The following is a 27,544-nucleotide window of genomic DNA, read 5'->3' as shown; positions in this document are numbered from 1 at the left end:
TACTTAGAACATGCAGGTATCAATATTACAAATACTTTAAAAGCAGATCTACAATGTTGTAATTTACCTGAGCAATTGAGTAATCTGAAGAATTAGCAGCCTGTAGACCTTCATTCCCACTAATACCAACACCAACATGTGCTGTTTGGATCATACTAACGTCATTTGCTCCATCACCAATTGCGAGAGTTACTACCTTAACTTGTTTTTTAACCATTTCTACAACTTCAGATTTTTGAAGTGGAGATACCCTRAGAGGCAAAAGAAAACAAAAGGTTTAATATACGAATTTCAAATGAACGTACTTTAAAAAAACACTTTGTTCTGCTACAAAGTAATAAAGACAAGTCAACTAACATCCCARTCACTGGCAGCTTCTTGCTATTGCCTTTTAAGATATATGAACAAAGCCTCCCCCTCCCCCCAGCAACATAAAACACRAAGTTTTGGTAAATGAACTTATAAAGGAAAAGCACAAAAGAAAGTTCTGAATACTTTTTCCCTAAATATCCTCTGTATACTGACACTTATTAGGTTACTGACAAGTAATACAGCCTGTGTAGTTCATRGGTTGCGTTTTGAGTTCTCACAGGAATGGACAATTTAGCAGGACATTCCTGCTCAGTGATAAGATAGTAAGTAATCAGATACTAAAACTTCAGCACTATCACAGCACCCATGCAGTCACAGAGATTTCACAGAAGATCCTGTAAGCTCAAGGTCCCAAATAGTCCCAAGGGACTACTCTCACGACTATATGAGTTGAGACACCCCAGGATACTTGAAAAATATTGCACCATCATAACTGTTAGTAAGATTCCTGAAGGGCAAGTTCTTTCCAGTTGGAAGAACTCCAATTAAAAAATTTTAGCAAATCAAGTAAGTTAATGTAGCAAAACCATTGCCCTATCTGATCCTTTTGATAGGATCAGAAAAGAGTGCTAATGAGAGCAATAATAATAAGAAAATAGCTACAAAAGAAAAAAAAAAATCCAACTATATACGTTACTCATATTATTAGTCAATAGAAACTCCTACATATAGGTATAACAGGATGCTCCTTTCTCCCTGCTAAACACCAACATTACAGCCAAGGCCAAARCATCTGCTTCTCTTGACAGTAGCCACTCCGCTAAGCTGAAGGTCATTGCTCTTTATAGGAACTCAACTGTTGACTTATAATTCATTCTTTTGGAGCAAAAGTTTTGTTTCCAACCTGACATATAACCTTTCTCATCACAATTCTTCCTCCTGCCCCACGAAAAGCCAAAATGGAGCAAAATCTCTTTCAAACTAAAAAAATGAAAAGAAGTTAAATTCTCCACATATTACAATTAAGTTTTCTTGGTTTATGAACAATGACGAACCAATTACCTTCCTTCATTAAGCATAAAATTACAGTTCATGGCAATGTTTGGCCTTCACTTTCTAAGCACCTGCAACCTCTACCAGGCTAGTAGAACATACAATAACAAGCAATTACATGTCTGGCTGAAGCTAATAGTGATTGCAGCTATCTTCCATTCTGCTTGTATGAAGAAAATAAAAAAAGAAATTGGTTGATCTTTTTTTTAAATAAAAAAGGGTTTTTTTTTTAAAAAAAATAAAATAAAAAAAGCGGTGAAAAAGCTCAGGAAAAAAAAAAGACCCCAAAACTCTTTTCACACCGCTTTTACAATCTATTTCTTTTATCAACAAATCTAAGTTATAAACGTCTGAGAAATCCAAAACACTGAAAGCAAAAGGAGAAACAGTCTTTGAGAAATTTTCTTGAAAATGATTCTTCGCAAACTCTAATTTCTGAAAACCCGCAACAGTTTTCCATGATAGGAAAACATTTTCCCACTAAAATAGAGACTATTTCATGTTTCTAATCCAAGAATAATCATGATGACTCTGAAATACACCACCCCTATTGGTTTACGATATTACTCCATMATGTCAAAATACTTCCTTTTGTATGGAAATGAATGATACATGATCTGATTTGGTTTGTCACAGAAGAAACACAAAGCAATAGAACGAGGCACATAGTTCATTAAAACGTAAAGAGTTTTTTCAATCTTTTCCTTCACCAAATGCAATTATTTTTCATTTTATCTACCTTATAAAGTTACAGAGAGAAAAAAAAAGGCAAATAAAGTCAGAACACTGCAAATGCTAGAGTTAACGCRTTACGAGTAATGGTGGTTGCCTCTTTCCTTGGCCATGGTGACAGTGGGACATTGTGCGGGCAGTGGGACAGTGTTGCCAAGCAAAACTGGGAGCCTGGCATCTACACGTCTTAGCATCTTCTAATTCCCACTGGGACACATCCTTGTAGCTATAATAATCCAGTCTTCTAATCCTTCTCTCCATGTGCCATAGGACTCACAATTCACTAGACAGTGATGACTGCTCAGCTGAAAATATCCCCCAACGCCTTTACTGTGTCAACGAAGTAAAACTTCTTAAACTTTGACTGCAATCTGTCAAGAAGAGGTTAGGGAAAGTCTAACTGTATGATCTTCTATAAGCAAAAAAAGAAAGAAATAAAAAGTAATACAGACTCTGGATCGAAGGTCACTATCTAGATACTTTATTCAGCAGCCTGTGCAATACATCTTTAAACTTTTCAAAAAAAMCCACTTTTTTTTTGCAGAAATTGGGTTGACAGCTACTAGGCAAAACCCTTTGAAAGAATTTCCATGGTCCAAGTATATCAAGAAGTGTTTCTATGATCAAAAGATTATATATCTTATTTGAACACTGCTTGATGAGATATCAAGACTAGCCACAGCCARCTTCTACTGAAGATGCCTGACCTGAGAGCTGAAATAATATAAAAATGTWACAAAGGAAAAACGAATATGCTGAGATGACAAAAAATAAAGTATTGCTTTTCTTCATCATCCAAACTTCGTGAGACACCAGGTCTTTTATAACAGTACTCAAGAAGTACCTTACAACAGGATTTTTATTTTTTATTTTTTTCTTCAATACTAAAAACACATTAATTACAATATACAGATCTACCCTAAATTATCTCCTTACAAAATGCAGTTTTCCTCTGACACAACAGGATTTTTATAATTATGCTGATGAAGCACTTCCTGTGTCTACCTAGCAATGAAAAAAAGTGGAACTTAAAACTCATTTTAAAAACAATTTCTTTCTATCTATTTAGCTTTCAAGGAACAGTGGATTATTTCCCTTTCAGACAACGTTATTGCAGTTGGAAGATGACACTTATTTTCAGGACCACATGAAAGCAAAGTGCATACTGGACACTGGATACCCTCAAATGCATGGTGAAAACTGTAAAAAGTACCTTCTGTTCACTTTGGTCACACTAAACTGTATGTTTTTTTACTACAGAATCATCAGTTTAACGTTCTTTATACACATATTCCTTGGAAGCCAATATAGGGTTGGAATTCAGCTAGTCTAAGTCTTTAAGCCAAACATCTGCTTGGAATTAATAGCATATGCAGATTTTTTGAAGTGAAATCTCTACTGAATGTTTGCCAGTTTCATCTGTGTTATGGCTACTCTTAGGTGGAGTTCACTTGTAATAAATGCTTCTGAACAAGTGAATATAATACAAAAACTTCAAAGAAAATGATGCAATTTGTACTTTGAGAACCAAGGAGTGCTTAAAGTGTTTACTGTCTTTATTTGGATGGGAGAAGTCTGTATTTTGATTTACTCAAGGGGGTGGCGTTTTTAGGTGAATAAGTGATTTACATTACTAACTAAAATTGTAGTTTGTACTTGTGACCAGGAGAAAAGATTTAAAACATGTATTAAAAATGATAAAGTTTAAAGATGAGGAATTAACAACAACAAAAAACCTTTGGTATAATTCTGGCTTTTGAAAAGCAAGTGATACTTTTCAAAAATCCACATGTGCTAACATAGGGAGTGCTACAAGTAAACGTTTTAGTTTTAAATCTGTAGCCAATTTTTAAAATATGTCAGAGCATATCCCTAGACAATTATTGAAACTGGCTGACCTAAATATATTTTGCTACTAGAAAAGCAACTCTGATTTTGTACTTTCTGTTGTTTAGTCATGGAAAAGCTACCAATAAAATTATTTGTATACATATCCTAAAATGGTTCTACCTTAATAAAAACCTGCACTGTTTTTTTTATACAGCATGAACTGTTAGCTCTAAGKTAAGAAAACATAGGACAGAAGTAGAGACATAGAACTAGCAGCTCTCCACACATTCACTGCTTGTTACTTTGCTGAGCAAAACTGSAACTAGCAGAGTGAGCACGAAATTCCTATTTGCCTGTGTGACTGCCATAAGTTTTGATGTCACCAAATAGAAGTGATTAAAAAGATGTTTATCCATCACACAAGTGCTAAAGTAAGATCTTAGTTTGAAAGAGACCTTCATGCTGGAGCACATCCACAAAGTTAAAGCTTAAAAATCAAAACCAAAAACTGTTTTCCCATTTCCATTTTAATGTGCAGAACCACTTTGAGCATATCATTTCTTTTTTTGAGCAAGAAAGATGTTTTTACCTTAGTGAAACATTATTAAAGTGTAAACCTGAACTGAACGTGACATTTTTTCCTTTGTAGTTGTTTTAAATGAAAAGCAGACAGGYTATTGAAGTGTATTTTCAACAGTTCCCACAGTGTTGAAATGTCCCTTTACTTTCAGATACTGAAGTAATAGGCAAAACGACACTTATTTAACATATTAAGGAAGATTTAAATTTGGTAAGAAATGGTGCTGAGTTCTCTCAATTACTTTATTCTTGTAAAAAATCCAGGCTAACTTTCCTTTTCATAGATTCTCCTAAAGCAATTATAATCAGACCATGCAAAGAAAAGTGGAACTAGATGCAACATTACAAGACAAACACCCCTAAAACTTACAGTATGACTGTGACAGCTTGAATCTATGACACTATTTATTATTGATAAAACAGCAAGCTAYAAAATAGAGTTTGAATGCCTTATATTTATTTTTCCAGGTCTAATATAGTAAAGAGCTAAGTAAAAAAATAGTAAAAATAAATGGAGAACATTAATTGGATATTTTTGCTACAGTTTCCCTAGTCATTGATGAAAATAATAGTTATTTCCACAGTCTGGAAATTTTTCATTGCTTTTTCCAAGAAGAGTGTCCTAATTGAGTTAATAATAACAAAACTTCATTGTTATAAAAYGATAAGCAGTCATTCAGAAGAAGACTGAATTCAGTCATTGGCTTTTGCTTTTTGATTGATCAACCACTTGGGTTCGGCAACTTGTTTAAAYGTCAGTAGGAGCAGTTCTTGTTTATCTCGCTAATAGTTATGCAAATACTTTTCCTTTCTCTTTCTTTCAATCAAATATATGTGATATACTGCTGAGGAGATGCTTGCTCAGATGTTTCTGTGCTTAGAGCCACATTAAAAATACAAATCAGCTATCAATTTTACAATCAATTTATTCCTTAAAATAAATCTGGAAGTATGAAACGACTAGCCAAAAGACTAGCACTGTTTTCATATTTTGCATATTTGGATAATGCAGACATTTATTTTTCTTTGATCTTGGAAATGTCTCTTATGAAGACCTGATTGTTTTGTAAGAAGCCCAGAACAATAAAGAATAAATAAAGAAGCTATTTCCATCAACTTCAGGAAGAAAAAGTGTCACTTAGAGTGACATCTTTTATATTTTTTATACTACTTATGCAATGTAACCCGTGCTTTACAGAAAAGGCACAGATACAAATTCTTTGCTGAAGAGGGAGCTCTGCAAAATATGTGCAACCTGAACTATTTTGACAGGTACACACCTGTTTCATCCTCMCCCTGACAAATACTCCAACAATTATGTTTCAGAATCCTAACTAATACAGATTTCTTATTTCATCATTGGAAGACATAGGTGCATATATGCATTTGCCTACTTATAAATCAAAAATATATTATTAAAAACTGTAGAGAAATAAAAATGTAAATCTTACCTGCAACAAATAACAGCTTTACATGACAAAGCCAAATCCAAGAAATATTGTCTCACTCCAAATGTCAAAGCATACTTCAGGGATTTACCATCAATGATAAGGGCAAAGTCATTTTCCTTCCTTAAAGCATCACCAAGAGTACTGCAGTGATGGCTAAGAGTCTCTCTTGTTCCCTATTGCACATAAAATTGTAAGAGTTGATTATTTTTAATTCCTACTACTGCTATTTTTAAATCAGTAATATTTTCAATGTATTTAGAAACACCTGCATTCACCTTTTAAAAGAAAATACCTTTTGTTTCTCCCATCAGATCTATCAAATACGTAGTATCAAATAATAACAACACAAACAGTATTTGCAATAGATGTGCTATTATAAATCACAGTATTGCTATAATAACTATGCAAGAAAAAAAGTTCAGAAGTCATGGAGCTTTTAATGCTCTCTAAATAGCAACAATAGCTACCTAAATGACTGCTAACAGATGTTGCTGAAGTATGTTTTTTACATACCTATCTGAAGGGAAATTCACATATAAATACCCAAAGAAATATTTTTGTTCACTGTTAAGATAAGCCAACATCAACCACATGCTATAGAAAAGACCATATTTCATATTTTTTCAGMTGCAATAGAAAATTTGAATCACGCTTGCACAAACTGTTATTTTGTGATCCACTATAAAAGCTTTTGATTACAGTCAGTGGACAATACCTTCATTTTTATTTTATGCAGCRGGATTTCTTAATCAGCTTTGGAGAGGTCCCTAATACACAGTTACAGCAAAGTTCTACCATACAGTACTATGAAGAGCAAGAAAAACAACTGATTATGTTTCTTTTTCTATAAATGGCATTTATACAGCTATAGCCATCCTTTTCTTCTGCAGTTTTTTTTCCTTCACACACCCTTCTGGGCTGATTAACAGAGTAACTTCAGGGTTTTCTACAGAAACTTGCTGTACAGGAAATACGCCAGTTGGAGAAAAACTTCCCTTTTAAAGTTCATCCAAGGCTCCTTCAGAAGGTGGTAACAGGAGCTCTATTTTTCCCTTCACAGAATGTTACATGAAATCTTACATTTATGCATTTGCTTATTGCAAATTTATGCATTTGGTTATTTGCTCATGCATTTGCTTATCTTTACAAAAAAGAAACAAAAAAAAACCCAGAAAAACAGAAAAATTCCTACAAAGAACTGTTGATTGGTGGTTTCAATCTTTATTTGTAGGTAAATGTCCTGCTTACAATTTCAACTTTTGCATATATTRAGAATTCTCTAAGAAACAGCATTAGAAGGAACTTAGAATTAGTTTGGGTATTAGAAGAATGTGGAGTTTCTGGCTCTTTGTCTGCATAGAGGATGGCACTACTACTAACTCCTGCAATTGGGAATTAATTTCATTATCACTCTGAAGTTACTTCAGTATTTCAAGTAGTTAAATAACACAACATTTCATTTTGGCTTGAAATCATTACTTATATTGAAAGCTGTGTAGGTTTGACTTACATCCAGGGAGCCTTCATTTATAACAATTAGTCCCATGTTCTTCCTCAACAGTTTGCAGGAGTGACCTATTAAAACAAACAAACAAACAAGGAAACAAACAAAAAACCCTTTCAAAATCTKCTCAACAAGGATTTTTACAATGTAACAAAGAATTTTTTCTGTAAGGGAACTATGGGCAGAATTAAAAAAGAAAATTGTCCCAACTGAAATGAATGGTTAAAGAAATAGCATTATTTATCATTCTATTAAAAGTTAGATATATGACGTAAGTCRGAACATCCAGAATTTTCCTTGCTGCAACAGCTCTGTCTCATCAACTGAGCACCTCTGAATAAAGTGCCTCTTCTGCAAAATTCCCTTTCAGATAGTTGAAGACAGCAAATCGATCTCCCTTAGCCTTGCAAATTGTTTTGTAATGCAAACTGTGCTTTATACAAATAATTGCATATAAAAGTACTTTCATCTTTTCTGTTACCCTTTGAAGTTTTAAACACAGCATATGTATTAGGTTACATGATAAAACTGTTCTGCAAATAATGCAATGATGCATCATGGGATGTTTAGGGGAGGAACAAACATGGAAAAAATAGAAATAAAGGCATTAGGACTGGTCTGTATGCTTTTTTGGCCATGCTCGGCATCTGTTCAGTTCAGTCTACCTTGCCTGCTTGTTACATTCCTATTTAAAGTATTCTCTTACATGAGGGAATGTCTATTCTGCATGCGTGTGTGTAGGTCTGAGTGTTAGCAACCGGGTCAGACCACAGGTCCATGGGTCTTTGTGTCCAGGGTACCAGTAACTGGAGTGAGAAAGATATGTGAGTGAGAACAGTGCCACCAGTAGCATCACACTAGCTGGCATGTAGCTTAAGGGCCACAGGAGTAAGATATCTGAGTGTGTGTCCTTAACGGTGAGATGACAGAGAGTTGGCTACAGGAGAGACCAAGGGAGACCCAGCCACCTGGACCAGCTCCTGGGTGGACCACGCATTCCAGGACAGCTACAGGATGGATCACAGCCTGTGTGTGCAGGCACATGTACGCACTGTGTGTGAGGGGGTCTACACCAGCAATAGGAGTGGAGGCTGGTGGCCCTCACACTAACTAAGCAGAGGGTCTAGACAGCTAACCATTCACTGCTACACCTAATAAAATGAAGATAATGGTATTACATGCATTTCCTCAACCATAAAGTTACTAGGAAAATACCCTTAAATTCACTGTGTTGTGTGCACAGGGAAATTTCCTTAAGATTAAAAAGTAATAACAAMAATAATAAGAAAATATCTGTATTACCAAAATGTCTCAGGACACACATTTAGATTGGTGTAGAAGTGTTGATATTCCCTGTGCAAATGATCTTAAATTTCACATCCAGTCTTCCTTTACTACTATTTAACTAATTCCTATAGTAAAGTCAGAATTCCTTTTTTTTTTTTTAACAAAAAGATACCTCTCATTGAGTATAAATTTTGTAATGCTTTAATGCAATCTGCATTCTTTGTTTAGATTTAGTTGACATTATGATCCACGAATAATGTTTCTTCTGAAAAGAAGAAAAAATCTCAAAAAGAAAACTAAGAATACTTAGATATTTTTTACATTAATTAYTCCCTCTCACTGCCTAAAAACAATGCATTCTTCATGTTTTTAGATGCTACACAAAGCACAGAGGCCCACTTTTTCCTTTCCTCCAGGATAATATGAACTTTCTTGCTCTTACTGTTGTAATGAAGGAATAATTAAGTTAATATTTAAGTTATAAAAGGCTATTTAATAGTACTATTTTCACAAGATACCAATGAATTTGGACAATACTTTTATTCTAATAAGATCTACAAGGAGGCAAGAAAACAGCTAAAAAAAAAAAGGAAATATAATACCAATGTTAATAGCAGTCTCTTGTTTGTCCCCAGTAAGTATCCAAATTTTGATGTCTGCTTTCATGAGTGTCTCTATAGTTTCAGGCACTTTGTCTTGTAGTTTATCTTCAATCGCTGTTGCTCCAAGCAGCTGAAGATTCTGCGAACACAGAGCATACAGGAAGCTCTTTCAGTTTAAATTCTGTTTTGGTCTTATTGCTTTGCTGGCTTTTACTTTTTAAGCTTTCCATATTTGTTATCAGGGTAATGCTCAAGAAATTAATGAATGAGACTTTGCATCAAATAATGAAGATCTTATGGACTATTCCCTTGAGCTTTCTGTTAAGTATCTATTTGGTTTGATAAACTGTACAGCATGAACACTACAACTTCACCAAATTATTCACCAGATCACTAGCTTGTTTGTAAAAAGCTGCCTCTTCTTAAGAGGAAACTTCCTGATTTGAAGACTTAAGAATTATATTAATTATGATCTCTCTCACTTATAACAACTCCTTTTCACGTTATAAAAACTGTCCTTTTACCTTAAAGATTATCGATTTGATTATATTTGATATATCGATTTGATTATATTTGATTATATTTGGTTTTAATACATACACCAAGGCTACAGTTTTTCTGAATACAGTTATTTTAATACTCCTCATTTCTATAATTTTTAAAAATAACTACCTCCTAATGCCAGAATCATAAACCTAATTGTGTGCAATGCTTATAGTAGCATAGCCCACATACTATAAGGCTGAAGGAGTTCTAATACTAGCGGTAAATTTTGTCGGCACAAAAATTTATATGGCTAGCAAGGCAGCCATGGCATTAACAAAGCTATTTAGTTTTAAAATTGTCTTATTTCTGCCTGGATAAATTACACATTTAGTAGAAAACCTGCCCTCCAGGCCCCAAAAATGTACATACTTTTTCAATTAGCTCATAGCTCTCCTCAAGTTTGAGCGCTCTGTTCTGTATAGCTGTTGAAGCACGGTGATAGACATCTAACCACTCTCGATAGTCACCTTCTGAAATCTCAGCCACAGCAAAGCACAGAGTTCGTAAACCTAAGGTGAAAAGAGAGGCAAATATGATGCCATATTTGTCAGACCCTTCTTTGATATGCTTGCAACAAGCAACTACCAAAAACTACCTATTCTTTATTTTATGTATGTTTATGCCTGATTTTTCAAGTTACAGCTTCATGCCCTGAAGAAATTTGTTTTACATATATTAAGTAAAAAATGAAATAAAATTWTTGCAACAGTTTGTCAATGTGGATGAACGTAATACAGATGATGCACTTCAGGGAGAAAAAGGGAATTTTGTGTAATATTTAAATTTTCTTAAGCTGTAAACTACGCAAATATGAAGATGATAAAGAGTTCAGTATATCAGCATATACAGATATATATATATACACACACAGAATATCTGCAATTTTTAATTTTTCAAGAAATTTTTAAGGTCAGAGTCCAGTTACTTTTTTAATTAAGAAAATTCTTTTTACCTGAAAAAGCTTCCAAAATAAAAAATAAAAAATGGAAAAAAAAAGTATCAGTCTGCTTTAACAACAACACAGAAAAATAAACAAACTTTCTGTATTTATCCAAGTAGACATTGACATTAAAGCTTAATAAATGCTTAAATATAAATGCCAGTCATGCTAACCACTTCATTTTTGAACAACACATCAAGAACATGCAGCAAATGCCAAGGACATACTGTACTGCCACATAAAAGGATACACAGCAGAAACTCTGAAACACCATCAGCTGCAATTTAAAACTGATGCAAAAATAAATACCGATTTCTTTAATCGATTCCAGAGACAGATGGACTTAAAAAATTTTAAGACTGATTTTAGTGCTTTAGAAAGGTTAGCAAGTGACTCTCTTGAGAACAAATCATTTTATCTGACAAGAAGAAAAGTTGAGAAAGCACTTGAACAAATTTCTCCACACTAAACTAAATGTACACTGGTTGTAAGGAAGGGCAGAAATCTTCACTTTTTTATGTTGAGTGAATACTCAATCCAGCCTGACAGCTTAGAAAATACAGAATTGGTTACATCACTGATTTAATGAGAATCGTAATTAAGAGTTGGATTGAAAATCTTGTAGCAATTTACATAGGATAACAGATAATMATCTATTTTTGCCTTTTCTTCAGTCACATATGTAGTCTGTAATCCAAAATAAATATTATCATTTCTTTCATTGATCCTGGTCAGGTCTTTAAAACCTCCCCTAAGAATCGTTCAGTCAGTTCAGATAACCAGACTCTGTGGTCCAAAAAACGTATCTGAGGCTTCATGCTGTTGTGCTATCAGTCAAATTCATTTGCTTTTAGCTCTGCTTTAAAGTTTCTTCTCCAAGAAGTTTATTTTAACTTCGATACTCTGTAAGATTAAATAATGCTAAGCAAAATTTTCCTGCAGAGAGTTTGATGTGGAAAAGAAGCAAAAGATCTGTGGTTTGCTTCTGCTATCACAGACAGAATCAAGAGACTTAAGGTGTTGACTATGAYAGTAGCAAAGCTGAAAAATTCCATGATAAACCAAAAGAGAGTAATTAGAAAAATCACATGGTATAACAAACACAAAAAGATCTTTGCTGACATATAAAGATTTGRTCARATCAGTTATCAAAAGGTAAGGATCCTATTTCAGAAGSAAAATGCATCCTTTATCATCAAGAGGAAAAAAAGTTAAAAGCTAATTTTTAAGTGTAAGCTTATTTCTGAATGCACACCAATGTATTTGTAACATCCTATAACCATGTGTTAAAAAATGAAAGGGTAAGAAGATCTGTAGTTTGGGTTCCTGTAACTATTATAATTCTGCTTCCAACTATTTCCTCCATCATTTAGAACATTAGAACATTATGATACTACAGATGCAACAGTGCTGCAAGATCTACATGGAAGCAGCAGCTCTCCTGGGTTCAATACCTGCACTTTGGCTGTTTCTTTCTGTGCAACGTCCCTTCTTGCACGAGGGAGATGAAAGCCACCAGAGAAAGTGAAATCTTGACAGAAACAAAGAATTGTGTAACGTGTTTCCTCTTTGGGAAAAAAAAAAAAGACAAAAAAAAATCCTGCTTTTTTTTGGATATGAAGTTATTACTCAGAGTTCCTGGGAAACRAAAGGCATTTTTAGGAGAGCATTATTAAAATGCCGTAATTTTGAAACTTAATGCAAATAAGACAACAACATAAAATCACAAAAATAAGTTGAACAGAAAATGAATTTCAGATTTATACTGAATAATATTACTCACCTTCTGTAGCAAACTGCTCTAGATGTTTTAAGGTGATTTCTTTGTATTTTGAACTTTCAGCAAGACGGTCATAAATTACAGTATCCTATAACACAAATAAAATGAACTTGGAACAATTTATTAGACTAAATGAGTTCTGTTKGGCTAACAGTACAAATTATCTAGGAAAAGTGGCAGAAATATATGTGGCATTGTACTGATTTATTTTGTTATCAAAAATGAGTGGAGTGAGTTTCTTTCAGAGGAAGGAAAGGACACTCTAGGCCTTCACATCCTACAAATCTACAATTTCTGCTACCAGGCTTTTCTTGTTTTCCCTCCTACAGTTTTTGCTATTATTTCTCACCATACTGAAGAGCATTCATTCTTCCTTTGCCCTGTCATGTGATTTTTTTTTTGTTTCCTAAAATGTTGTCTTTCTCTTTACTATAATGGCAACAAGTTAAATATTTTTATGGCCAGCTTGCATATGCAGAGTATTAATAACAACTTTTTTGGGATATTTACATTTAATCATCTTCAGTTTTTAACATCACCCAGGAATGAGATCACTCTACCCCTCAAACTTGAGTCTAGATATGGAACAAGAACTAACGAGCAACTCTACCACTCCTGGATACATTGTGATCAAAGTATTTTCTTCCCTTAGATCCTTTTTGGCTCCAGGAAAATTTTTGGCATAACAGCAATGGTGGATAACAATTCCCATCCAGTCATTTGTGCAAGATTACTATCCTTACCTAGTCATATTCAGCTGCTCGGGCAAACAAGTGATAAATTAATCTAAACCTTTAACYATTTTCCTGGAGTACAAAAGAAAACAACTAGTAATAAGTACAGAGGTGCTAGTCAAAGTACAAAGAACAGGACAGACTTACCTGAATGGCAGTTAGYAAAAAATGGTACAATCAGCTACATRAYAAAATCAATTAAATCAAAAAGGCATTTCATTCTCTCCGTTTTCCATGTTACAACTATAGCTATAATAAATTTTGCATTTGTATCGGTCTTTACTAGCACACATTCTGTGATACAATGAAAATACAAGAGAACTTACAGCTCCTTTGCAGTAGAGTCTTAACTTTCCTGTTGGGGTGCGAACTATCACTGACATTCTCTTCCTAGAGCTGAAAGAGAAATAAGTGCCCTTTATGTGTATATGATTCATAAATATTTATATTTGCTAACATTTTTATCTCAGAATATTGATTTGTATGTCAAAGTGAGAAATCAGACATATATATTTTGAAGGATGTTCTTCAGGTGACTGGGATGGAAAATGGTTTTAATGTCAAATATTTAGAGTTAACGTAGTGACTGCTTCAAGGCATTTTTCCTCTAAAAGCCTATTTCAGAACSTTCATCTAAACACTGTCCACTGTTCGTGAAAAAACATTTCAAGTGTTTCTAAGATCATARAGAGTTAATTCATTTTTTTTCTCCATTTCACCTCTAATCTAAGAAATCTCAGATAAGCAGAATTCCACAATCTTTAGACAATGCCCAGTTGGAGATCTGTTGTGAGACCAGCAGAGAAAATCAGATAGTCTAAACTGCACATATACTACCTAAAATAAAAGCAGGCCTCAGTCAAATCCTCTTTAATTTCTGGTGTAATGATCTAGCCTATAGTTACTAACATTCTAGTATATTAATACACTTGCCTGGAAAGTTCCTTTTAATTATGGAGGAAATGCAGTTTATACAAACCCTAAATAAATGTAATTACACGCACAGGCCCTTAACRGGTAAGTCCTCAATAGCTTTGCAATGCCAGAAGACTGCAATCCTGAAATCTGAAAACGGAGCTATGAAGGCAGATAAGGAATCTCAACTGACAAATATATTTCCGCAGTAAAACTASAACAAAGCTAGTGAGCAGGACTTACTGTCCAGGACTAACTTTTTTATCAGTCATGTCACTGCGGTGTCAGTTTCATTTTTCTTACTTGGTGAAATACAGAAATCATAAAATAAACATTACTACAAACGTTAACTASAAAACTTTCAAATGTGATATGCTTTTCATTTTTTTTTCCTTCAACAACGATGAAATGGAGGTAAGAACTCATATGCTTTAGAAGGGAAGCCTAGTGTGGGCCCGGTACAACAATAAAGGCAAYGTATATTATTTGTAGGACATGTCAGATGAGAGACTAGTCAAGCCATTGCTTTATTTCATGTGTCCACATATCGAAAATAGTCTTATTAGTCAAAAATAGATAAAAAGCTTTAGACAAAAAAAAACAGCAGAAGGCTTTTGCTACAATGTGGAGTGACTTCCCAGTAAGGGAGATAAGATTAGTCATTTAATCAATAGATGGTCTGTATTTGCAGATACTGGGAAATCATTACTATGTCTATACTCAACGCTTGTTAGTGAAGTTTATTCAGATGCTAAAAATTCAGTTCATTCTTCTAACAGGACATGTAGATACAATCAGAATCTTGGTAGCACTTCTAGAAATGACACATGTTGATGCGAGCACCGATATACAAACTGCGATGCAGGCTGTGGGAGTCAATCACCAGAACTTTAACATGATGTTGAATGCATGACTCGGGCTTTAAGGTTGAATGTATCTTTATGCTTACTAAAACAAGTAATTGCATACTTAAAAAACGCTTACCCCTGTGACTGTACATACTGGCTCCGGGTGAAAATGTATTTGGCACAGAAGTGACCATAAGCATTAAGGCACCACTTAAGATGTCACCACTGACATGGTACCTTGCCTTTTTACACCCCATACATACATAGCTGTACCTACAGAGACAGCTTCCCAGAGATAACCGGATAGTAGAAGGTCTCAACTATTGCCCACTTCTTTGAGCTTAAGGTACCACAACAGTTATGACATCTGGGCTAAGTTTCTATTGAGAGCAAACTCAGCAAGATACCCCCTGCTCCAAAGATATTAGCACTAGTCTTTAGGAGTAACTATCAACTAACTGCTTGAGGATTATCAGGTGCATTCACTATGCTTGTACACTTGTAGGACAGAAAGCTACTTTCTTGCCTGTAAGAAAAGCATATTTCTACCATCTTGTACAAATATGCTACTTCTCTTATAGGAACATGTCATGATCTTTGTATAGAAACCATACTATAAAACACAACTCTATCAAGCATTCCTACAAGTGTTACTTCTGTGACACGTTTCTCCAAAAATCAAAAACGTCAAAACGTTGACACTGTTGAGGTCTACTTGCTGTCTTATTTGGCTCATGCTGGAATCAGTACAAGAAATCAGTTTGCATTTCTTTTTTCTATTWTTTTTTTTTCCCCAGGAAAGGCAACTTACAACACCCGGAAACCCTTCAGTTGTGAGTCTTAATTATTACAGATTACATCTCTGAAGGTACATGCTGCTCCTGGCCATTCTGAGGGGGTTTTGGAGCMAGAATTTCTTCTGCTGTGGAACAAGAGTGACCTCTAGCGCCTCCAACAAGTCAATTCCAAGTAAAGCTATGAAATACACAGTCTAAGTGAAAAACAGCTAAAAATTCTGAACGCTTCATCAAGCTGAAACGATGGGTATCTGCTGAGAATCTTAATCCTCCAAAGGCTAACATTCACAAGTAATTCTCTTTTCACTGGAAAGTATCAGTGCTCAAATGACAATAAATTAATATTTGTCTGAAGCTTTCTCCCATTAAAAAAAATCACTTATTTAATTCCCATGATGCTAGTGCTTTTAGAATTAAATAGAATTCTATTATAATGTCCTTATAATGTCTACTCTACTAAACACTTTAGAAAAATTGAGAGMAAATTTTTGAAGCTCTGAGAAAAACTGAAAATGAAAAACATCAGACAAAGGAGATGACAGAAAAACTATGAAACCACAAAACTTGCACTCTTTGTAAAAGTATAAAACTTTAAAAAAGATTTTTCTGTATGAGTATCACAAGTGCAAACTTTTTTATCCATAAGAGAAAAGACTCTTAACATGCCTTTTACCTTGTAAATTCCAGAACATTTAGCAATTCATATCGCTCTTCCTGTCCCAACTGAAAAAAAAAAAAAAAATAAAAACAAGGAAAAAAGAAATAGATAAGAATTAATGCAAAAGGATTTGCTATAGTAAAGGATACACAAAGAAACAAACTGTACTTCAACAGATAAGTGCCAAGATAGAGTTATTTAAAAATTATTTAATATGACAATATAAAATGCTACAAATTATATTTTTATTCTAATGTACTTACAGACTCTATGATTACTGAGTCAGGTGTCCTTCCAGTGAATACAAAACGAAGATTTCTCGCTGCTCTGACCAGTGCTCCTTCATCTGCAACAAATTAATTAGTGCTTAAATTTGTTATCTTCCCGCATGATTCTACAGGCACAGCACAAACCTTTTTATTTTTGTTTCCTCTTTCCTTAATAGGTCTGAAAAATTAGAGATGATGATAGAATAGAAAGAATTCTTTTTTCTTGTTAAAATTGTGCTGAATTTTGTTTGCATTTCAGAAAGTAGGATGTTGAAAAGAAACATGTCTCTCAATCCAGTAAGAACAACCTCTTTAAGTTGCAGCCCAGTGATTTTTGCAGACATGATAACAGTGCTTCATCAAGGGAGGCTTCCTTCCTGCCTGCTTTCTGGGAGTTAGRTTTTTGAACACTGACTAAACACTGCTTACAGAGCAAACCTCCCACTTCTGGAAAAGTGCCTTATTCAGCACAGCATCAAACAAGAAAGTAGTTATCTTGTCYGAGTTCTGTTTTAGAAGACAAGAGTGGTAAGTCATTCTTGTAAATAATAGATAAACTTAGTGCCCACATCCAGGAAAAGTTTCAAGCTGTGACTCAGTCTCCCATAGGCACCAGTTGTCCCCAGAYAGTCCAAGATATAAAAGCTTAATCTAGTTTCCCATGCCTGGCAAAACGCAGCTCTGGTCTCACTAATTTTCAATTTATTTATTTAYTACGGTTCAACCTCTGACCTGACTTTTAATTCTTGTAGGGTAGAAATTGCAGATAAATGGTTACCCCGGAGTTGGAACAGAAAGAGGAAGACTGAAAACTGTGCTTCATGCCTCATCTCCTATCACAGATTGTCATACTACATTAGCTGAGTAGAACTAATCCTATTTTAATCATTCTGCCTTTGTCCAACAGGCCTTGAATTCAAAGTTGTTTATGCAATAGAACAGGAGCTTATCACAGCTTCTCTTTAAAAACAATTTTTTTCTCATTTTTGATTAAAACAGTCTTTGTTATAACTCAAAAGCACCGTTACTGGATATGAAATAGGAACAAAAGCAAGGATATCAGTTTGCCTCCTGGGTTACCCTGATTTCTATTTGCATTCAAGTAGTTCACTCAAAATTCCAGAATAACACAATGACAGCTTAGTAATACTGCACTTATCAATCACAGTTATCCATTATGCAATGCACAGGAGAGCTATATATTTACAAGAGCAAATTAAACAAGAGGTTTTTTTGACAAACTGTTTTTAGCTGACACCACTTCTCTTGGGGGATTATGTTTTTTTTTTTAATTTATTTCAGCAGATACGTCAAAATGAGTATATTTTGAGTACATTTTGAATACAACTTTCTTCTTGACTAGATGGAATACTCTACTACATGTTCACTCCATTATTTGACTCACCTGGAGATGCTGCTTGATATATGATTTTATCACCTTCTCTTTCTGGAACAGCTGTGTGACACACTGCCATCATTGTCAAAAACTCACATATTATAGGTGCAGTTGGCTAAAGAAAAAGTAGTGTCACAAATAGGTAACATAAGCAACTGATGTGTAATAATACATATGGACAAGTCAAGAAATGTCTATTTTTTAATCAACAATTAAATAAAACAGATACCTTTTATCTTTGAATTTCAGCAGGCAGAATAACTTGCTGCTCTGCTTCACTATAGACACTGGTTAGTGTCATTTTCTATCATAACCATCAAAAAGGAATAACTAAAAGTGCAAAATAATTCAAATAAACGTTTTACGGGAAAGGTAAACCTGAATCCTGTATTGAAAGAGTTTTATTTTAAAATGATTTCACAATTGATTTTATTATTTCCTAAAGTCTCTTGGAATATGTCTTTTTAATTAAAAATATTCACTTTATATTTGTTTTTTTCTAATACTGTATTTGACATCTTTTAAGAACCTTTAGAAGATGTAGCAATCAAATTCTAAGCTTAGGTGGAAAAYATGGTATAGCCAGGTAAACAGAATTTGAAAAGAATTTAAAATGATTTGATCAAGGGAGTAACTGGAAAAATTGATCTATTAAAATAGTTTACATTTGCAGTTTCATTTGCAGTGAAACGTACTGTCTCTTTGCAGCAAATAACTTGGGCTCTATAATATCTATTTAGTTTAGTTACCTGATTTGATGAACTAATTTTAAACATATACAAAAGAACTATATATGGTTAATTCCCTGCTTTTAACTAAGCCTGCATAGAAATAATCAATCATGTCAAGATAACAAGTTGACACGGCTGACTCTGCAAGCTTTGATGGACAGCATGACAAACATATGAACACCATGATTTAGAATGAAGCAGTGGTAGAAATACCCAAAGAATCCACAGTGTAAGACCACTGTATTTCAGTCTTAGAAATTCTGTGTTGGAAGTTCTTTCAGAAGGAAACTTCTTTCAAAAATAACTTGCTCTTTTCAAGTTAACACTGAGCTGGTTCTAGATGGATCTAAATAAGTTACACACATCAAAAGTGATTAAAAAAGTACTCACGATTACACATAGGTTTTGCCAGTACTTAATTTACTTTCTTCAAAGGAAATAATCTTATGGATTAGGAACTAAAAGCCAAGGCTTGATTTGACAAAACAGCAGTAATTGTTTCTGTATCACTTACATGATTGCTTTGAAGATTCTCCAGTAAGGATGAGTCACTAAATGTTTTTTCCTCTCCATTTTGTGAGCCTTGCCTAGAAATAATTAAGCAGAAGAGTGAAAACCATTAGCAGGTTCTTAATAATTCACCTGTAAATCACTTACACAACTGTGGTCAAACAAATTTCAGTCTTGTAAGTGCTGCAGCATAGTGCTGTGGCTGCAATCACATATAATAAGAAACTAAAATGAACAGGTGCTCGTTACATATCTCTCAACATCATCTAGTTTTATTAAGTTTGATTTACATAAATACCCCTAAATGCAGAGAAGTTTTTTTTTTTTTTTTTGATTCCAAATAACACAGAAGGAAGTAAAAAGTCTACTAACATACACGACTGGTCATTAGTGGAGGCACAAAGAACAAGATATGCCTTAAGAAATAACATTTGAGAAATTAGCAGCTTCCAAAGTAGGGTGCAGACATTTACAGAAAAGCTGAGAGTTAAAATAAACTGTGGTGGTATATATCAGGGAAATCTGAAAGGAGATGGCTTTTTTATATTGCCCATAAACAAAAAGGAACCTAGTAAATTGACGCATAAAGATACAGTAACAATGGTGAAGCAGGAAGGGACTAAAGAGAGACAAGGTGGTGAGAGTTCTGGAGAAAGAAAAATCACTTAAACATCTCCCATGTTGCCCAAGGTTTCYGGTTGAAGCTAAGGGCTCCAAAACCTACATATTTCTAGATCTGTATACATCTTGGTGCAGACTTGTTGCTGCCGCTGAGTGCTGAGCATCAAGACAAGGCACCCGAGTTTGAAGGCAAAGATAAGGTACCTTGGTGAAACAAAAGAAGGCTGAAAGTGAGCCTAGTTTGGAGAAAGAACATTCTTTTATCAGTTATATTGGATTTTGCCTTGGTCACACAGTTTTAGCCGGAGCACACTCATTGTCTTAAGTTGGAAACTAAAACACTAAGCCACAAAGGTAGCCTAAAGGTTCTCTACGGAAACAGAAGCCAGCTGCTGTAGTCATGTGTTACTAGGAAGAGCTATGAAAGGACAGCACATGTCACTGCAGTGTGTGCACTGAAGCAATGGTACACTGCTGCTGCTACACAAATTTTCAAGAACCACTTTTTGCACAAGTCTATAATGAAAGTGAGAAATCCAAAGTATTCTCAATGAGTGATATTTATTTAAACAGACAAAAAAAMCCCCAAAACACAAAGCTGCTGGCTTTTAAAAAGCTTAAAGTTAACAATTTCAACACAATACCTTCTGTTTGTTTAGAGTTCAAGGTTTGAACTTTATTACTTAATGCTTTCTGGTAGAAAAACTTTAGGATATAGAAGTCTGCAGTAGCAAAAATGATTAATTTCTGAATTCTCAGCTCTAAAAAGAAACTGCAAACGAGTTCGACGTAKAACTGTTTTCCACTTGAACACAACAAATACTATATGAGCAAATATGCCTCATTTATATAAGAATTAATATTATTTTAATRAAATCATTCATTTGTGCACAGCTAACATGCTCATATATGCCTGTAAGAAATGTGCCACTATGACAGGTGTGATTTTGGGACATGTGTACCGGGGTGAATTTTTTGGGTGCGTGTGAGATGAGTTTTTTTATATAGAAGAATTGTTAATTCCAATCTAGCAAAATAAGTTTTTCTCAAAAAAATTTAAAATTTAGAGAGACAACATACTGCATAAGTTTTGGGGGGAATATCTTACTCTGACTTTCAACAAACATAATGATAACTTACAGASTGCCAGTGAGTTTTTGTCCCCTTTTTTATTTAAGCTACTTCTGAACAGGATAGAAAATGGTTGATTTAGAAAGAACAATGAAGACAGTACAAAGTGTCATGCAGATGGCAAGAGAAAGGAAGGCAGGACTAGGTCTTCCTGAGATTCCTATTAAAAACACTGATGTTGACTTCAGGTGAACCTGGGTGCTTTCAACTCAATTTCATAAAAACAAAACCCCAAACATCCACAGGAAGTGCTAATATGCAAAGACTCTGTAGTAAAATGTTAATTGCTCATTACATATTTTTCACTCTCAAGTTCAGATTATTTTTCTAACAAATATTACTACTAACGTATTAATAGTTAATGGCAGATATATGTGTGGTCAAAGTTACCTTTATGCTTCCAAATAACCAAATAAATAAACCAAATAAATAACCAAAACTCTTTCTCCAACAGCTATTCTGAATTGTATTGTCAGTAGGCAATCGTCTACAGCTCAGTGACCGTATTAACAATTCTATTCCAAAGTACCCAACCTAATCACTCAAGGGTTCTCACATGGTAAAATCGTATAAGGTTCAGTCAGCTTCCATCAATTTGAAGCTAAAACAGCTTCTGAGAAGAAAAATATCTCAAACTTAGCTTCATTTCTAAAAATCAATCCATCTCACTGGTATTAAGCATGAATCTTAAACAAACACCATGTACTAAATGATTTTTAGAGCTTACCAATCATCTGAAGGAACACTATAATCCTCAGGCTCAGGGCAATGGCTGCACAAAAGGTAAGAGAGGAATAGACACAGGGAGAGGAAAAACAATCACAAAGGCTAGTAAATTAGACCACGTGTAAAAGAGAAGTTAGTTAGCGAAACTGTTACCAGAAAGATTTAAATGCATTTTAATGAGTATTTTCTCAGTACCTGGGTAACAGTAGAGCATTGCAAAAAGTATGATACTTCTGTTGAGGATTTATGAAACATAAAGGATAGTTTCTGTTTGATTTAAGATCTATTTGCTAACATATACCAGCTGATATAACAGCATAATCCATTTTTATAAGTCTTGCTTTTCATTTCAGTATATATGATGTCTTATATAGAAGTCCATGTCAAAGTCTAACACAAAGCAGTTCAACAGGCCGTTATTGTGACTTTTTTTCTGGAGAGGTGTAAATGTGAGTCTAAACTTGGAATATACTCATTTTTAATGAAAGAAAATATGGTAGGTGCACAGAAACTGAGGCAGAACAGCTAGATCCAGATTTCCAAGAAACATCTTTATAATAAAAAGGGAATGAGGTAGACCGTGAAGAATTAGCCCCAAGACAACTAAAAGAAAAGCCTGGTGAAAAGAAAGTACCACTTTGAACATTCTGAAATCTTTACCAGGCTCAAATATTACCTTGTTTCACTTGAAACATCTAATTGTGYTATGATTTTATTTTCTGTACCTATCAAAACCGGTTGCTTTCAGCAGTTACCACATCTAACCTGGCATCACATCACATCAAACTTGCCACCACTAACCCATCTTCTTACTAATCAAAGCAGACATTGAAGAGTAGGAAGAAAAGGGGTCAATTTCTTCCTCCGACTGCCCGGAACCCTGGAAGAGAGCTCCAGTCACTGCTTCTATTTATTTGGACTTACACTTCAAAAGTACATGACCAATTCTTCCCATTTGCTGTCRTAGGTTGAGTCTCCAGGCCAATGAGTCTTTTCTTAAATGCTTGCTTGCTTGAACAAGATATTCAACTGCTGGAATTTCTGCAGAAATGCTGCAGACTTGCACTGAACTAAAAGCAACCTTGTGTGCTACGTTAATGCAGCTTATCTGCCCGAGTTCAGAAATCATTGAGCCACATACCTAACCATAGGATGTGAAAGTCTGGCCTATGACAACCCTGATTGAAATACATCACAAATTGGACTACATTTAAAAAGAAGAGGCATGGAAGACAGAAGTCATCTCTACCCCCACTTTCTCTGTATTTCTAAACTCCTCCTACTTACGCCAATACAGACAGAAAATATGAATCTATTGACAAAGTACCCATAAGAGATGCTATAATGGTTATTTGCTTAAAGAGAAACTGCTTCCTAAACAGAGCAATGCCCACCTAAAAGGCCAATGACTTTTCAAAATGGGGCAAATAATAGCACCTCATACAAGCATATCAACTTCAGACAAAGATGCACAATGAACTGAATATCAAATGTTAATTTTAATTGTGACTACCATTACTGTATTTGTCAGCTTACAGAACTGCTATAAAAACAATCTGAAAATAGGCGGTTCAGAGCAGTTTTACTGCTCTGTAAAGTAGCAAAGAAGTAAAGAGACTAACTCCTGTGCTTGAAGGTGAGATCAAAATAAAGTGTGGGTTTTATTTTTTGAAATACCAATGTTGAAACYGTATTTTCTTTAACCAAATTATTAATAAAAAACCACCACCATTGTGGTTAATACACTGAGGATCTAAGTTTTCAAAAGAAATCACATGTATCAGACATCTCAAAATTACTTTTGGATCTTCAAACGGAACCAAATCATCCCACAAAAGCTCCACCCCCAAAACACAAAAGCTTGAACTTCAGCACAAGCGCAGAAAAATTAAAATTCCATATTGTCTGCCTCGTGTCTGCCCAGTATTTAATGTTCTATAGGCATCTAAGTTACCTTTTACTGAACATTCAGAGACCTGCCCAGGCCTAGAATTTCATTTCCTGCTCTCATTTAAAATGTAGCCATTTCTGCTCTATTTATTGCTCTTACAAGATTCTTGCAAATCACAGCCTTGAAACTTTGAGGCTTTTACAAACTCKGTCAAAGAATGAGGCTGCAATTGGTGACACTAATATTTTTGACTGTTTTTATTTAGAGTTTTATTCGGAGAGTTTTCTTAAGGGTGAAAAATCTGTATTTGGAGTTAAGCCACTTTCAAGCTACACATAAAAAACACTTGTATTAGATGTTATGGGAATTACAAATCCAATCTCGTGCAATCCAAATTCTTGTTCATTCTGCATAACATTTGGTTTAAGAGCATGTGCCTACACGAAATCTGAAGTACAGACAACTAGAGAAGCTTTTCATAAATATGTGGGAAATCATTTTTTAATAATAGCACTAAACAGACTGAACTATAGATGAAATAAGTGTACTGAAGTTGCTTTGTGACATTAAATGATTGTTATCTACACTTATATTTCTGTTTCAAAAAAAAAGAGGCATTACAATTGAGGTGATAACTGCAGCCCTCTTAGAAGAAACATTTCATAATCACAAACAAATTGACTCTAAACTGCATCTACTACCATGCACCAGCTTGTTTGAAATTTAGCTTTAATTTTATGTATATATGTGCATACAAGCAGAGGAAGTGAAAGGCACAGAAATACAGAAGTGAGTATATATAGAAACACCTACCCATACGCGACTCCTGCTATAGTGCACTTCTTAAATTGCATGACGTTGCATGTCAGGGTACCCGTTTTGTCAGAAAATATGTACTTGACCTAAACAAATGATAAAATTAATTTGTAATTAACTTTCAATAGCTATTTATGTATTTATTTAAATTCATGCCCATTAGCACACTAAATGTGATAATGTGTGTTAAATGTGCATTTACGATAGAATTATCTTAAGTTCAATATATTTAAAAAAGAAAAGCAAGAAAAAGAAAVAAGCTGCATGAATAAAAGCAATACCCTTTTTTTTTTTTTTTTTAACTTACTCTGGATCTCCTATTTCCCCAACAACACAGCCACAGAAATTACTGCATAAATTATTTATAAATCTGAGCTAAAATATACAATCTGTGATAGCCTTAAATCTAATTGAAATCTTATCTTAAGGTAATACATAAAASAATGGTTTTGATCAAGTTGAAGCTTCAGTTTTAATGAATTAAAATTTTTCATTAAAAAGGATATGGTATTCTTAATTAGGAATTAACTATACTATATATTCTAGATGGAGATAGTAACACTATGTATTATTAAAATATACTCAGCATCTCTAACTTAAAGATCCTGTTTCTGATAGATTATGATTTTGCCAAACCAACTACTAAAACATCTTCCACAGCAGTTTTATGCCTCAAGAAGTATTTTGTGTGTGTGTGTGTGTGTCGTGATGGTGGTAAGGCAGAATGGGAAAGCAGGAACTGCAAACTGCTACCTTTACAAATTGCTACCAAACACTTTTATTCTGCCTTTTTGAAAACCTGGAAACCTCTTTTAAGAAATATTTTCTTCAACATCTCTAGCCCACATATATTTTAGAGTAGAAATGTTGGGTTTTTATTTTTTAGCAAAGAAGTAAAATCAGAGATGCCAGCAAGTTCAACTAGATTTCGATGAGAGAATTCAACTGGCAAGCTGGAAAAATGGGGATGTGAATGACAAGTTAACTGCAAGGAGAGAAAGCCAGACAGCTGGTATAAAATGAGACAGAAAACAAGCAAACAAATAAAAAACAGCCTCTCTTCCACCTATATATACGGTATGAATACACCCCTTTACAGCCATGAGCAGAACAAAAAGATCTATTATCTGGAGATACTTGTTAAACCCAGTGATAAGGTCTCATTCTCCTTGATGCAGACTAACATTAGGACATGTTAATAACTACTGCCTGTTGCTGTTTTGCCCAAAGGCAGATCTCCTAAGCATTAGATCCTGGAAGCTGGGTGCTAATGGCTAAAATTCTCTGTTCAGCTTTGCAACTGTAACAGAGTAATAATAAATTTTGCATTCCCATTTGAAATATGAATGAATCAATTAGATAAATATATAGATTTGAAAATATAAGAATATGTACACTTCATACTCCACACAGAGATGGAACAGATAATTTCTCTATACCTGTCCAAGTTCTTCATTGAGATTGGAAGTACGAGCCATAGCAGCAGTGTCTGTAGGTTCATAGCGCATATCTATATCCTACAGGGAAAAACATATATTTAAAAGTTTGTGTTAGATAGCTTCTTAAAAAAATCGGTACTTTCTAAATAGAGAGGCTAAATGAACAAGAAAAGAATGAATATGAATACATGTCACAGATAGTCATATCATTTTTTAAAAATCCCAAACAGAAAATAGACTGATAATGAACAGCACATTTAAATTAAGTATTCATGTAGAAAATCTCAGAAACGCTGATTCAGACAAATGAAATCACAGAAATTAATCATAGAAATGACCTGCTAATCATTTCACTTACTTGTAAATTACTTGATTTTAGAGGTCTATGTAAATTGCAGTAAGAAAAATATTTACCCAATTTATGAAATATGCCTGGATAAATTTAACAACTTCAAGCGTAACCAGCAAACTGATTGGAATAAGATTATTGAAGAGAATGATGAAAGTTAAGAAATTCAGCCCAAAGTTGCTTGCTCCACCATCTGCCAAAAAACAAAACATCATAAAACATTAAAGATCATAATTAAAAAAAATGCAATACCACATACTGCTGATTTTTAAAAATATTRTGTGAAATTCTGAAAAGCAGACTTCCCAAGCTTTCCTTCCTTTGACTACTTTATGTTAAGATAATAGCCTCACTAGAAAATCTAAAMATAGCAATGAAGGTCTAAATATGACTTCAATAAGTTTGCCTTTTTTAAAGTAGGAACTGTGTAATGGAATTTTCACTATCTAACCTCACACTTTGCTATTTTCCCCTCAACAGAAACTACGAAAAAGGTAAATTCACACTACCTGAAATAGAGATATGAGATTAAAGAGCTTAATCAATCTTGTAAAGGAACAGAAAACACAGACATACCTAGCCTAATTACTTCAGTCAACACACAGTAAGACTCACAGAAAAGCAACCTGTTAAGTATCCTCCTTTCCAAATATCAAGGACAACTGAACACTAAAATATTAATAAATTTATAACTTACATTTTAAATCAAGATACCAGTCTCTTCCAGTATGTCTTCGATTCCATATAGCTGAACCAATAGAGCAGATCAAAGACATGGCAATGAGGATGCAGAACAAAATCAAAATCTGAATATTTGTAATTCGYTCCACATTCGACATTTTAAGAGGTGGGCTTGTGGAATTCTGCAAGAGAAAAAAACAACAGTGGCTATTCAATATTAAGAGGTATACATGCTTTTTTTTTTCCCCCTGAAAATGTATGGATTACATCTCTTATTATTTTTTTCCCACAAATAGATTATTGTATCACATAACTATTTCACTTAAAAAAAATGACAAACTCATGAATTTGAATTTTAGATTTGTATCGCAGGCACTTTAGATAATCACACAGAACACTCATAAAAGCAACAGCTA

The 27,544-nt window shown here is 34.2% G+C and overlaps 1 protein-coding gene across 4 annotated transcripts in view; it reads right to left on the bottom strand.

Moving 5' to 3' along the window:
• ATP8A1 (ATPase phospholipid transporting 8A1) overlaps positions 1–27,544 on the bottom strand; it is an 85,426-nt gene that overhangs the window by 31,157 nt on the left and 26,725 nt on the right. For 3 of the 4 annotated variants that reach the window (XM_026037580.1, XM_026037579.1, XM_026037581.1), the window contains 16 exons: positions 27,145–27,310; positions 26,513–26,640; positions 26,099–26,176; positions 24,657–24,745; positions 21,954–21,998; positions 19,479–19,551; positions 18,243–18,348; positions 16,832–16,914; positions 16,584–16,633; positions 13,677–13,746; positions 12,620–12,704; positions 10,266–10,405; positions 9,351–9,489; positions 7,468–7,532; positions 5,958–6,130; positions 68–251 (listed from right to left, as the gene is read on the bottom strand). In XM_026037580.1, the coding sequence (XP_025893365.1) occupies positions 68–251; positions 5,958–6,130; positions 7,468–7,532; positions 9,351–9,489; positions 10,266–10,405; positions 12,620–12,704; positions 13,677–13,746; positions 16,584–16,633; positions 16,832–16,914; positions 18,243–18,348; positions 19,479–19,551; positions 21,954–21,998; positions 24,657–24,745; positions 26,099–26,176; positions 26,513–26,640; positions 27,145–27,310 (1,674 nt within the window). The remainder of the gene's footprint in view (positions 1–67; positions 252–5,957; positions 6,131–7,467; positions 7,533–9,350; positions 9,490–10,265; positions 10,406–12,619; positions 12,705–13,676; positions 13,747–16,583; positions 16,634–16,831; positions 16,915–18,242; positions 18,349–19,478; positions 19,552–21,953; positions 21,999–24,656; positions 24,746–26,098; positions 26,177–26,512; positions 26,641–27,144; positions 27,311–27,544) is intronic. The other variant, XM_026037582.1, reaches the window with a different exon arrangement.

This window comes from Nothoprocta perdicaria, unplaced genomic scaffold (assembly GCF_003342845.1).
Source record: "Nothoprocta perdicaria isolate Ctin4 unplaced genomic scaffold, notPer1 scaffold_2, whole genome shotgun sequence".
Taxonomy (NCBI): Eukaryota; Metazoa; Chordata; class Aves; order Tinamiformes; family Tinamidae; genus Nothoprocta; species Nothoprocta perdicaria.
This window is presented reverse-complemented; position numbering and strand designations above follow the sequence as displayed.